Consider the following 13,023-nt stretch of genomic DNA (forward strand, 5'->3'; position numbering starts at 1 on the left):
CTCAATCCGGTCTGATCTCTCGGGGTATTCTTTTTTTCTCTCCTTCGCTTTTGCTTATCGCAGTGACCGGTGGACAAGGTTTAGATGCAGCCACAGTCAATCAAGTTTGTTTTGTATTCGTAGATATTAGTTGCTCGTCATTAAGGTTCCGTCTTGTAGGGTTGCGCCGCCGCATTAGGTCTTCCGTCTTCGAGTTCGCAATTATTAGATGCTCATACGTTCAACGGTCGACAGCAAGCAACTTCAGGCGGACCACTAACTCTACTAGTACATCCTCCATAAAATCCCGTGAACCCAATCTGGTCCGTTAGTGTTGACAACGCCTCGAGAGGACGACTTATCAGATGCAGATAGTGGTGTGTGTAGACGGGAAATGTCTCGCCTGCATCGATCCAAGCGAGCCCGTCTGCCTTGGCCAAATCTGTGCAGCCATCTCTTATTCGCTAACAAGCTTGAACAACCTGTGTAAAAAAAAAAAAAAAACCCTTTTCCGGAACTAAGACCGAGTCCAAGACAAAATCGCGGTGCGAACAATCCATCCAAGTAGATCTTGAGCAATCTGTACCACGTACGTTTCTACCTATACCCTTGGTGGGATTTTCTAGAGAATATTCCTACTACCTACTAGATAAATCGTAAGGCATCATGGATATCATATCACGAGGTAAATGACCCAACGGGGCTTTGAACGGGAGGCCTCGACAGGCTAGCGTAAGTACACGAATGCCAATAAAAGCAGCAAAATTGACGCCATGAACTGGGCTAGCAACGCCAGCTCCCGTCGGCACGATTGCAGCCGAGAGCGTGTGGCGGTCGTTGCCTGTTTCTTCCAAGCCTGTTAGTCGCAGGGTTTTCTTTAGGTGTCATTTTATTCCACTCCGCCTGCCATTTTCCAGGCGCCTTCCGGGGGCTGAAGTTGGCACCTTGTTGGGAGAGACTTTTCACGAGAATAGAGTATTACTACATGAAGCTCACAGGTCCGGCCGCTGCCGAAGCTTGCGGCGGACTGTTTGGTTGTTCGCTTCAAGGTCCTTGGTTTGATTAGGGAGTCACCTAACTTAGTCTCGGCACCGTCGGTCGCGCAACTTTGTGTCCGCTTGGCTAATCCCAGCTGTCTGTCGTTTGATGGGGCCCATTCAAGGTCAATCTACACACTCAGCCCTGGACACGTTTCGCGGTGATGCGATTAGTCAATTCAAAGTCAATGTTACGTATGATTGCCGACATGTTTACACTGTAAGCAGTAGGTTTGGTTCAAACTCACTGACGATCGGCGTTTTTCGTTTTGTTTTTATTTATCTTTTCCCCCTTGTCCCGAGAACACACTGGTAGCCAGTAATCAAGCCCTGCGGAGCTGAGGGGAAATGGAGATGCCGGCGTTGTTACTCCACCGAGTTCTGGGCAATAACACAGCTCACGTATTGGGTCATCACATCATCGGCCAGTTCTTTGGGGCAAGCATCAAACACTCGCGGCAAGTGAATGGCTGTTCCCCTAGCCTCGTGGCTGCAAGCCTGGCGGTTTTAAAAAGCACATCCGGGCCCGTGGAATTTTTCCAGGCCCTATATCGCTCCTTGGAATTTTTCTACTGTAGTCCTAGTTCCAGGTTTTTGGTTTAGAAGAAATTACATACATTGAACCATCTCGTTGGTCCCGGGGAGCCGAGCTGTCTATTCACTCATAAGCACATACCGCCTCACCTCCTGTCCTACGGTACAGTCAGTCGCATTGCGTTACACACGGCCAGCCGAAAGCAAAGCAACGTTAACATTACTCGGAGCCAAAATACCTTTTTCTGACCAGGTGTGACTGTCTTGACTATCGGCTAGGCTAGTCCCTGGAATATTTCGATTTTTCCTGTCTTCGATTTTCTCTCTCTTTCGTCAATGTGACCTTGCAGACGAGAAAAGATCGCCGTCGAAGCTCGGTCAATTGCGTAGCGCCAACCCATCCAATCACGAATTCTCAGTCCACCACGATCTCACCAAGCTCCACTTTCTGGCCGTGAACCCAGTTGTGCCTGAAGGAACCCACCCCTGTCAAGTCGACTTCCTAGGAGGGGAAAAAGCAAGAAAGACACAACCCGACCGACAGCGCAACACAAAAGAGTTCTGACCACCACAAGCAAGCAACAAATTCCACCAAGCGCTAGGTTCAACTCGAAGCCCAGGACATGGAGGAGACCAAGCCATAAGAAAGCTCAGACCATTTACCTACCTCTTCATGCCCACCATTTGGTCCTTCGACTTTTCCACACATACCACCTAACTCATTGCACACCATCACCAAAAGCTCCACGGGCGGGCCTGGAGGTATTTTTTTTTATTCTCTTACCGCCCTGCCACGAGTCCTTCCTTCGCCTTGCCTTGACTCCCTACTCAGCTGTAGTCAGCGGCCCGACCAATCAGGAATACGGTCGTAAACATTCCAAGGCTAGGTCAGTCATTTTTTAATATTTTTGTGTTTCGATCTGCCAAGGTTATCCATCTCAACCCCGTTCCCGACCGTCCAGGCACTGCAAGAGGTTGTTTCGCATGGCCCGGCGGGTGGCACCAGACGGTAACGCTCCCTGCACGCGCAACAAGGCACGCACGGGCAGTGCGGTGGGAGTGTGCAGTTTGCAGTAGTGGTAGCAGTAGTTAGCAGCCCGCCCGCGCCAGGCACGGCACGCACAGCAGAAAGTCAGCGACCCGGCCCAAATCAGGTTCTAACCGACAAAACCGAAACAGGGCAGGTCCTTCCTCAACGAGCCCTCCCCGCCTTGGGCGTTGCGAGCTTCCCTCTGCTCCCGCAGCATTGATCCCGACATTTTGCAAAACCCGTATCCCACATTCCACAGGGTAGAGGCCACACAACCATTATTAAGGCCCGGCCCTCGAGGCGCCCCCTACCTCTTTTTTTTTTTTCTCGCGCCCGCTCGCTTCTTGGACGATGCTAGAGTCTCGCGTCGGCGGGCGACAGCGTCCCCTTGAGCCAGTGTACAGCCATTCGCGGTCGCGGACTTCGTCCTCAAACGTCCTGCCTCAAAGTAACCCTTATAACAATCAACAACAATACCAGCAAATTCCAACAATGCAGGTGCACCTGGCCCAACCGGGCCAACATCAGTACCACCCGACCATGTCGTCGCGGCGCTCCCCCAGCGTCAACACCTTCAACTCGGCAATTTCTTCCTCTTCCTCCACCATGGCCCCGCCAGCCGCCTACCGCACCTCGCCTACAATGACGGACTTGCATCGTACCGCCTCCAATCGCTCTGGTGGCGCTGCCAGCATTTCACAATATAGCGGGAGCTCCTACGTCGCCCTGCTCAGGAAACAAAAGGCGACAGTTTGGTCCGATCGTGCACAACCAGAAGACCCCCGAATGGCAGCAGCCCAGCGCGCCGCCAAGATGCGCGCCGCGGTGGAAATGAACGGCGGCCGAAGGGTCGACAGTGACGGCGTATCATACAGCGGAGGTGGTCAGGGAACAGGCCGCACCGCAACTGGTCTGTCATCCGTTGGCGGAAAGGTCGGCGCCAAGATTCGCCATCATGGCAAGCCAGGTGTGGTAGGCTACACGCCCGATAATAACTACGCCGCAGGCGTTGGTGGCGTGCCGCTGCGGTTGAGTGCCACTGAAGTCGAGGGCGAAGACAGTGACGAAGATGACTACAACGGCCCGATGTCGAGGAATATGCAGCACCACCGTCGGACAGGCAGCTCAGGGCGCTCCAGCACGGCCTCGGGACGTCTGCGGCATCAGCAATCCCAACCAGGTGGGAGCCTCACGTACCGGACCTCTGGTCGCCTCGGATCAATGGGCAGCGCCGCCGGCCGGCGTTGGTCTCCAGGCGATACCCCGGAGCGGACTGGGAGTCTTGTGGAAAACGAGCAGTCGCGCATGTCGACCATGGCCTCTACGAATTATCCCGCCGACGAAACTCGCAGCTTTGCCAGCGGCAGCAGTGCAGAACGTGCCGACGCGGTCCCTGACATGGCAGCGCAGAACCGGGCCAAGAACAGCGCGCAGAACGCTGCCCTGACCAGGGAGAAGAGCGTCAAGACCGTCGACGAGCTCAAGAGGAGAGGCAGCGTCGATGAGAGGACCATGACGTTGACGGGAAGCGCTGGCAGGCTGTTCATCGCTAATCCTGACTGAACGGTTGGCTGAGTGGCGCTACCCACTCAATGCATGGACAACTATTGAAGTTACAAAGCCAATGTACCGGATTCGTACATAGCATTGGAATGGGCTCCTTTTCTTTGTCCCGATTTTATCATGTCATAAATTTCTTTCCTGGAGTTACGGCTTTTCTCATTTCATTTGGTTTACCGGTACCTGATGGTATCTACGGTTTTCCCTGTCATATTTCTCGAGCGTCTCATTTCCATATTTTCTCTCTTTGTTTGATGTTCGGTACAAATTTTTCTTTGTCATTTTTATGATTATCATCGTTATTTTCCTTACAAAGCATACGGTTCTTTTTTTCTGCTTCTCACGGCATGGTTTTAAATATAGGGAAAGAAAAGAAACAAGGGAAAGATTGGGAAGGAGGGTGTGCAGTTGAAAGAGATACCCATATAACGATCGTTATCGCGTTACTGCTTAATGGAGGTTGGGGAGAGGAGAAGAAGATCTACTGTTTCTATCGCTTGCTTGTCCCTCTGCTATTTTCACGCTGCACGTCTTTTTTTGGTGTTTCTGCCGCGATCGTATTTACCCATCGGAACCTCTCGTTATTGTTTGACTTGCAGTGATACCCTGCCGCCTCTCGCTTCTGCATTTATGTCTTCATCGTCACCTATTTTGGGCGCAGTATAGCAATTTCAAGGGACTCGTTCAGGCGCGTCGTTTCGGCTTCCTCGTGTTGGCCTCGTGCATACAGTTACCGGCGTTCAATGTAACCAGGACAAAATGAACACAGGGTTGATGACTCGAGCCCGAAGATTTCTGGCGCACTATTACTTACTTGCGTACGTCTTGCAGGGTCTTTGACCGGATGTTGGTATATCCTGGTCATGACCCCCCTTTGGCACCTTGATGGGGTCTTGGGGGTCTGGTCTACGATGATGTATGTGAGCTGGTGGTATACACCGAAACGATGATCATCATTACAACAAATTCAGGAGACAATCGGCCCTATGGCTTGCCGGACGCAAGAACACCCACCTTCGACCTCCCGCTCCCCGTGCGAGCAAAAGTCTAATTGACCTTATCCCCACACTTATCCCTCTCTCGTCTTATTACCCGACGTCGGGGACGACGATGATTGCTGTGTATGGACTAGTTTGGAGCGATCACAACGCACGTCTTGACAAGATATCGGGGCTCGAGGGCATTTGGGCTACATCTCCCGTTTGCGTGAATTTGTAGTTGTCCGACTCCGCGATGATGTGCAACCGGACGCCGGCCAAGCCCCGCGGATCGGCTCGAGTTCTTTCTTCAAAGGGTTGTCAGGTGGTCCCCCTCCTTCTATCAAAACCCGGCAACGACATGCCGCCTGATGGTAACCGAAATCGGACGCGTTTATGCCCGTGCAGGCTATCTCCGGACCGTTATCGACAGGTCGAGTCGAGATGGCCAGCCCGTCCGGAGCATCTCAGCTACGTACGTTATTACCGACGTCTAGACAAGCCCAGACCCTGCTATATACGATGTCGCATGCCGGGCTTGGCGATTTTTTCTTTCATCTCAGGGACCATTCTATCGCGTCTTGACTCGCAACATCCTTGCAGCACGTGGCTACCGTATCTTGGCCTTGTTTGAGATTGATTAGACACAGGTCGTCTTGAGATCTAGCGGTACGTCGAAATTGCTGATACGGATCCGTTGATCCGGACATGGTAGCATTTTTGTTCAGGTCAACTCGTGGGCCTCGTAAGCTGACGATGAGGCAATTACGGATCTTTTCGGGACACCCAAAGGGTCCAAACGACTAGCCGGGATAACCCTGAGTCTGTAGCATTCTAGAGCATGCCGCATTGGGCAACAAACAAGAATTAAACAGGCTGTTGCAATTTCGAGCTGTGCAACTGACAAAGTAGGTATAAGGTGGGTAAGTATGTTGTCCTCAACTGAGGCATACCTGACCACAGCTCACGCTGTATAAGCACATGGGTTGCTTACTAAAGCAACAACAAGCGGCTACGTGGTATAACGGTCATTATTGCTGCCTTCCAAAGTGTCCTGCACTGTCCGTTAGCAGCAGACGCGGGTTCGACTCCCGCCGTAGTCAACTACGGTACCACATTCCTTTTGACAAATTCCTTTTGAATTTCTCTGCAGTTTTTTTTTCTTTTTTGCATTTCAATTCTGCCGACTTCTCGAGCTTGTATGTATTTTTTCTCCTAGCTGCTACTCCCTACCGCTCTTTTTGATTCTTCTTCTTTCTCTTCGCCATTCATAACCGCCTCTGTCTATACCCTATGGCATGTTGTATGGTGTGATTTAGCGGCCTACTCCATGCGTGTCCCATTTCCTGATTACATTCCCGGGTTTTATAGCATATAAAACCTACAACGCTCGTTCGCCTCCCATGTCTTTCAAGGTTGGAGATGGTCGGTCCACACACACACACACACATCAATCTTGCCGGCATCACTGCAACCCTCTGTCGCCAATCGCCGTCGATAACAAGTCTTCTGGGCACCATCTGCGCAAACAGCTCCAGTGTCCTTCGTGTTGTGCCGCTGCCTCACGCGGTAAAATGAGGCGCGGCGGTCTATGCAATCTGTCAGGCCATTCACATGGCTCCGATGGACAATCACCCATCTTACTGGCAAACGCGCGGGGCCAGCTGAGAAGGTTCCATGACCTTGTACAACCACACTCCGGGACCGACCCAACTACAGGCCTCCAAATGCCTAACTGTGCCAGCTTGGTTACGTGTCTAGGCGAGGGTGCAAATAGGCAACACCAAACCGCCTGCACGACCTTATCAATCACGCCTCCCCACATAACACATGTGTTCGGGGCTTCCCCCATCTGCCCTTCTTAGCTAGGATTGATCCTCTCCAATACCCTAGGTTAATCGCGGGTCAATCGGCAATGGATGACCGATTCTCTCACCCTCAGCCCAGCGATCCACTTGCCATCTTCAACGTCTGGGCTGCACAACCAGACAGTTGCGGCTACGTCGGCGGCTGGTCTCTGCGTGTCCCGAGCCCGGGCCACTGTCCAGCCAAGGCCTCCAAACCCTGCGGTACGGGTGTTCAATTGAGATGCTGCCCGCCAGACCTCGAGTGCCGCGGTGCCGACGACTATTTCGGGTGCTACTGCTGCCTACCGGGCGAGGACTGCGTCCCGCGGGTACTCGAGAAACCCAAGGTATGCCTTTATTTTGTCTCGCTTGCCACGATCTCCATCCGCGGCGTGCTGTCCCTCCCAAGCGACTGTCCCCAGGTGCACTGTAGTGTCAAAGAAATGACCCTAAACGAGCAGCGCAACGCAAACCTGCGCCCCCTCTTTTGTCACGTAGTGCCCGACGTCAGAATGGTCCCAATGGGCCATCAACGGCACCTTTGAGATTGGCGGCTTCTGCTGCCTGCCCGGGCTGAAGGGCATTTCGATCCGCCTCGCCAACAACACCTTTGGGTTCGGCTGCGCCAGCCCGGACGCTACCCTCGCCGAGTATGAAGGTTGGGCCGTCGAGATGCCCCCCTCGCCCTGCGCCCGGGTCGATAGCCCGGCCAGCACAACATCGCCGACGGGCGGGCTGGCGACGAGCGGACCAGCGAACGACGGGTTAGCGACCGGCCGGATCGCTGGTCTTGTCGTCGGTGTCATTCTCGGAGTGGCCTTGGTAATGGCCGGAGCATGGTTCGTGCTGCGCAAGAGGAGGAAGGGTAACGGCCGCGGCGGTGATGCGTCAAAGGAAGGAGACAGCGGGGACAAGACGCTTGCAGGCGCCGCGGCGGCCGGTGCGGCGTGGCCTGCGGAGCGGCACTTTAGTCAGGCCAGCACGGCGGTGCCGCACGAGATGGAGTCGCAGCGGTGGGCGCACGAAATGGAGGACCGGAGCACAGTCATGCCGCCCGAGCTGCCTCCTGTCACATCGATGTGGCGGCATAACCCGGACTATGAGTTCGTTGTTGTGCCTTCCAGCACGCACAGCTCTACCGTCAGCCCTCTGAATAGGATGGGGGCGTCGCCACAGGGAATGCCACCTACCTGAGGGCGTAGTTGATGCCGATGAACTCTGTCTTTTCCACTTCTGCAGGTTACATATGGAGTTGTGAACATTTACTGACGAACACTTTAGACTTGGGTATTGTGAACGATGTTTCCTGACATTGCACGAGGACAAACACTCGTGATGCTTGGTATAATGTCATTTAGCATTCCTACATAGGGCCTTATTCTTCAAGTATCCCCAAGCGTTTGGCTAATGCAACCTACTTCTTATAACATGTCCACCTTTTCTCCTCAAGAATCGCGAAAGCTGGGACTCTCCGGAATTCACCATCCTTGCGGAAATCGCGGGCCTCAAACGTATAGCTCCAGCTTCGGGCTTCCCCCATGGAATATGGGTTTGCAACTGACAAAGTGTTGTAGTGACGGCCTGATTTAGTTCTAGAGGCGTAAAGGTTCCCGAGCCACATAACCCTGGATCTAGAGGCTCTGATACAGCCCGTGGCAGACCTCACAGCACCAGGTTGCAGTCTCGCCCCGGCGAACATTGTCAGAGATTCGCAAGGTGATTGCTGGGCAAGTAGCGGATCCCTGTTGTCTACCATGCATCGGAGACAAGACCGGTGGCGCATATATGAGTGGGGTTGGTCCTTCAGCATCCCAAAAAAAAATGAGGACCGCCGACTTGTCCTTCTCGTATGGCCGGCTCCTCGTGAATACTTTGCCGTGTAAGGTTCTCATGTGGTCTTCTGGTCTGCTTGGCTAGCTTGAAAGTGGCGGGGCTATGGGTATGACCCCTGGGAGCTATTACTATATAACTTTAGAACTGGATGAAATGGAGTTATTATGGGGGTAATGATGTAATAAGTGATGCTAATCGTGCTGTTATCTGGCTATTCCCAACTGTGACACTCCAAGAAGACAAGCTCCGTGTTTATAGCAGACTCATGCCAGCAAGATAACTAGGATCTACTGGCAACAATGTTTCAGTATCTTTATTCACCTGAGTCTTAAACATACGGGCTAGTACATATCCGGGGCCGGGAGATTTATAAACGTTGTCTCTGATCAATGTCAGAAATCAGTTTATTTCTTCTAAAATTCGGAGACTTCCCCGACTATGAGATGGAGGTCTGCTAAAGCTATAGTAGTTTTGCCGTTCCCTTCCGGAGAGCCATAACTCACGTGCAAGCCTGCCCATGCGCCGAAACGTTTAATATAGCATGGCAATCCACCGACTCTGGTCGCACCCATCGACTTTTCCAATGTGCTGGCGTTCTACGACGATGTCGGGTGCGACCTTTTCTCTGCTTTCAGTCAGTCCAGTCGCTATAATTTTCCCCTTTCGCCATGTTCACAACATTGCAGATGTCAACTAGTCACATTGTATCTTTTTCACACTGGCTTCGTGGTCATCCACGTCACCTCGAATGCCGTTCCATTACCGCCTGTCAACGATAGGTAGGCCCACGGTTACCAAGAGGCTCGCACTCACGCAGCGGAGATGGCCGGGCTCTTGTCCAACAAAGGCAAGCGTGATGATATCTCCGTGAAACTCATTTTCCAGATCGACGGCTCCCGTTGGGTTGCATCCAAAAAAATCACTTCGCCTAATTTCGCTGCCAGCTCGACTGTGGGCTGTTTCACAGACCTGTATTATTCCCGAGGTCAGTGTTGCCGGAAAGCACAGCTGCTTGGAACGTCTTTGGCTGCGTTCGTTTTCGTGTTACTACGTGGAGGGGGAATAAAAGTAGCAGTGTTCTGCTACTACAGTTGTCACATCGCTAGAGGCGGTATACAAGTGCCCGAACTAGGAGAAAAAGAACCCAGAACATATTATATCTTGCTCTTGTCATCATGAAACAACCTATCAGTATTGCCACTGCAGCCGTCGGTCTCGCGACGTCAGGCAAACACGTCTCTGCTCTTGCAACCAGCAGAGCCCTATCGTATGTCACACTTCCCACGTCAAAGCCTCTGACACCAGAAAACAGCCTGCCTCCTCACACCTGTAGCTGACGCTCAATTCCTCGGCAGCACCCTCCCGGAGCTCCCCACCGTCGACACCGTGTGGGAAGTAGAGATCCGGCCTGGAAAGAAGGTAGCACTTACGGGGACGGCTCAACAGGTCGTTGCCAAGGCCCTCGAGCTCAACCCCGACTATCAAATGAAGAAAGTCCCTACATCTCCATCGCAGCCGCATGGCAGCAGCAGCGGCAGCAGCAACAGCACGCGGCTATCCAAGCGCGACTACACCCTGTGCGGCGGGGACCCGGCGCTCCAGCACCGCACCTGGGAGAACATCCAGTACCTCTTCGGCCTCGGCCAGACCCTGCGGATCGAGTCGCACACGTGCGGTCGGCTGGCCTGCCAATACAACAGCGGGATTGAATGGTGCAACTATGTAAGGCTTTTTGTTTTATTTTTCTTCTTCTCTTCTCCCTCGATCTTTACACGATTAATTGCAAGTCTTGTCAATGTCTGCTGTCCTGCTACCAACGCCTGAGAACATTTCAACTAATGAACAAAAAAAGGCGCTCGAGGCTAGAGAGCACACGACGGACTGGATCGCCCATGCTGCCGAGGTGGTGTTTGCGGACTGTTTTGACGGCTTCGTTGGCGGCGAGTTTGTGTCGGGTAGGCGCGTGCATGATGATCTGGTCGTGGTGGTCATCAGGGATAGCTTTGACTGTTGAGGATGCTCTGCTCAAGGACGCGGCTATCCCGTTTCCTGTCGAGCTGTTTACCAGCACATGCTTTTGACATGCGAACTTTGGTGATGGGTAACGACTCGAAAAGCGGCCGCCGTTGTGCCGCAAAGTAAGCCCTTTGAGCCCTCAAATCTCAAGACTCGAGCTTGTGCGATATAGTGAGAAAACCACAAAGTTTGCACCAAGCTGAGCGACAAACAACGTTACGCATGGTTTATATATTAGACAAAGACTGTTATCAAGGCGCGTAAGGGCTACATGTAGGTGGGGTGCCATATCATGGAGCCACTCTGAAAAGATAACGACTGTTGCAACAAACTTCAAGAATACTACAAAAATGAGAATTGAAAAAACACGAACTTGTCTTTTTCGTGAGTTTCAATCAAGAGTTGAAAGGTGGTGATTGTGCTGGAGGTCTCAAGTACGCCGTCCCAGACCTGCACATCCAAAAGCCACGCATTTCAAGCCAGCCTGGGGCGAACAGTACAATTAGCTTACATACACGCTAAAACAATTTGGTTAATGTATTTTGACCGGCCTGAAATTACACCAACCCCACGCTGTCAGCTTCGCTCGCTTGGCATTTCGAATGACTCTTCGCAGCTTAATTTCATCACCACCACAGTTCACGCCATGTGCATTGTCGTTTGAGCCGTTTCTCAAACCCCATGCACGTTAGAAGAAGGTCATCATCCATGGCCGCCAGCTTCGTCGCCCTGCCGGCAGAGATCCTCGAAAATGTCCTGGAGTCGCTCGAGCGGGTCGACCATGTCAACCTCCTCGCCACTTGCCGGCAACTGCAGGCCCTGGTGGCACCATTCGTGTTCCACTCGGTGAGCTTCACCGCTGGAGGCGTGAAGAGCACCGCCGGCAGCGCGCTGTTGGCGGTTCGTAGATACGGCATTCTGGTCAGGGAGCTGAGGGTCAAGGTGGCGCCTCCCATCTGCGCCGACGACGACTGCATCACATGCAAGTGGGCGGGCATCTGGGACTGGGGACTCTTCATGGAGCCCTCGCAGGCCATTGCCGAGTCGGCCTTGGAGAAGCAGAATCGCTGGCTCAGCCCCGACGCCGCGACGCTCCTGGCGGCGGACCGTGCGATGCTGCCCAGCCGCCCGCGCCTGGTCGTGGAGTTTCCGCGCAGCCTCTTGACGCACTATGGCGCCTACCACAGACCGGAGCAGAGGAACCTCCAAAACCCCGACGAGTGCGTGGTCTACCGGAGTGGCATCCGCGCAACTGCCGTCTTTGAAGCGCTGAGCACAGGACAGACGAACCACGACGACGGCGCGGGCCGCGCCTTTGACCGGCTGAGCGTTTTGAACTTTGCACTCCAGTTGGACCTTGGGTTTTATGCCACCGATGCGTGGCGACGGTTCCTCGGCGGCGTCGAGCATCTCGAGCTCACCCTCCACGGAGAAGTTTCGCCGCTGGACAAGAACCCGGCATACCGCGAGTTGCTCGAGCAGCTCGGCGGCGTATTCTTCAAGCACCTGTCCGCGGTGCAGCGGCTTCGGTTCGAGGCGCACGAGATGGGTCCCATGGGGATCAGGTCTCACGACCACGACCAACAGCTCTTCCCCTTTGAGCTTTCCGACATGCCAGCCCTCCAGGAGCTCGAGCTGGCCAACGTCGTGATCGGCCCTGGGCTGACCCGCCGCCTGCTCTCCGGCTTGCGCCGAGGACCGTGTACCCTAAAGTTTTCCAACGCCACGGTCCAGTCTCTGGAGGCCACCATGTATCCCCCCTCACCCGGGACACCTTATCCCTTGCTGCACGACAGTTATGCCGAGTTTTTCGACGCGCTGACGGATGCCAAGATGTTGATTCGGAGCCTGCACGTCGACCCGACAGGTTGCGAGATTCGAGACCCCGAGGATACGCAACCGAGGCACCCAGATGTGGACGACATCATTGCCGCTGCCCCCGCGCTCCGCGCATCGAGGCCCGATCTACCAGTGTTTGCATACAGCTACGACTGTGCAGGCGGCGGCGCTATGAGAGACCACCCGGCGCAGAACGCATGGGCCTTTGTCGAGGGGCGCGACCAAGCGGCCTATGCTCGGTTGATGGCTTGGGTGGACAACGTCATGACGCGATATGGTGGGACATGAGGCATGTCTGATTGTGAATGACAAAAGGCATTAGGATCAGAGAGAAGGGCTGGGTACAAGGATGTAATAGTTTTAGATGACGT

General features: G+C 53.6%; 4 protein-coding genes and 1 non-coding gene across 5 annotated transcripts; 4 read left to right on the top strand and 1 right to left on the bottom strand.

Annotated features, from left to right (window-relative positions):
• Positions 1-436: 436 nt before the first annotated feature.
• Positions 437-2,234, bottom strand: MGG_15932 (uncharacterized protein; the record flags this gene model as incomplete). The annotated part of the gene is made up of 6 exons (XM_003715646.1): positions 437-451; positions 720-820; positions 976-1,115; positions 1,634-1,670; positions 1,986-2,020; positions 2,218-2,234. The coding sequence occupies 6 exons, from the start codon at positions 2,232-2,234 to the stop codon at positions 437-439; spliced, it is 345 nt and encodes a 114-aa protein (XP_003715694.1).
• On the top strand, positions 1,447-4,941 carry MGG_08367 (uncharacterized protein). The gene is made up of 2 exons (XM_003715647.1): positions 1,447-2,437; positions 2,730-4,941. Exon 2 carries the CDS (start codon positions 2,932-2,934, stop codon positions 4,141-4,143), a length of 1,212 nt encoding a protein of 403 aa, XP_003715695.1. The 5' UTR covers positions 1,447-2,437; positions 2,730-2,931; the 3' UTR covers positions 4,144-4,941.
• A 1,186-nt stretch (positions 4,942-6,127) lies between these two features.
• MGG_20044 lies at positions 6,128-6,220 on the top strand. The gene has a single exon. It is a non-coding gene; the product is annotated as a tRNA-Gly (tRNA).
• An 812-nt stretch (positions 6,221-7,032) lies between these two features.
• MGG_08366 (uncharacterized protein) lies at positions 7,033-8,158 on the top strand (the record flags this gene model as incomplete). Its single annotated transcript, XM_003715648.1, has 2 exons — positions 7,033-7,311; positions 7,463-8,158. 2 exons carry the CDS (start codon positions 7,033-7,035, stop codon positions 8,156-8,158), a joined length of 975 nt encoding a protein of 324 aa, XP_003715696.1.
• A 1,814-nt stretch (positions 8,159-9,972) lies between these two features.
• On the top strand, positions 9,973-13,023 carry MGG_15933 (uncharacterized protein; the record flags this gene model as incomplete). The annotated part of the gene is made up of 4 exons (XM_003715649.1): positions 9,973-10,064; positions 10,153-10,519; positions 11,052-11,086; positions 11,452-13,023. The coding sequence occupies 4 exons, from the start codon at positions 9,973-9,975 to the stop codon at positions 12,938-12,940; spliced, it is 1,983 nt and encodes a 660-aa protein (XP_003715697.1). The 3' UTR covers positions 12,941-13,023.

The sequence above is a fragment of the Pyricularia oryzae genome, chromosome 2 (genome assembly GCF_000002495.2).
Source record: "Pyricularia oryzae 70-15 chromosome 2, whole genome shotgun sequence".
NCBI classification, from domain to species: Eukaryota; Fungi; Ascomycota; class Sordariomycetes; order Magnaporthales; family Pyriculariaceae; genus Pyricularia; species Pyricularia oryzae.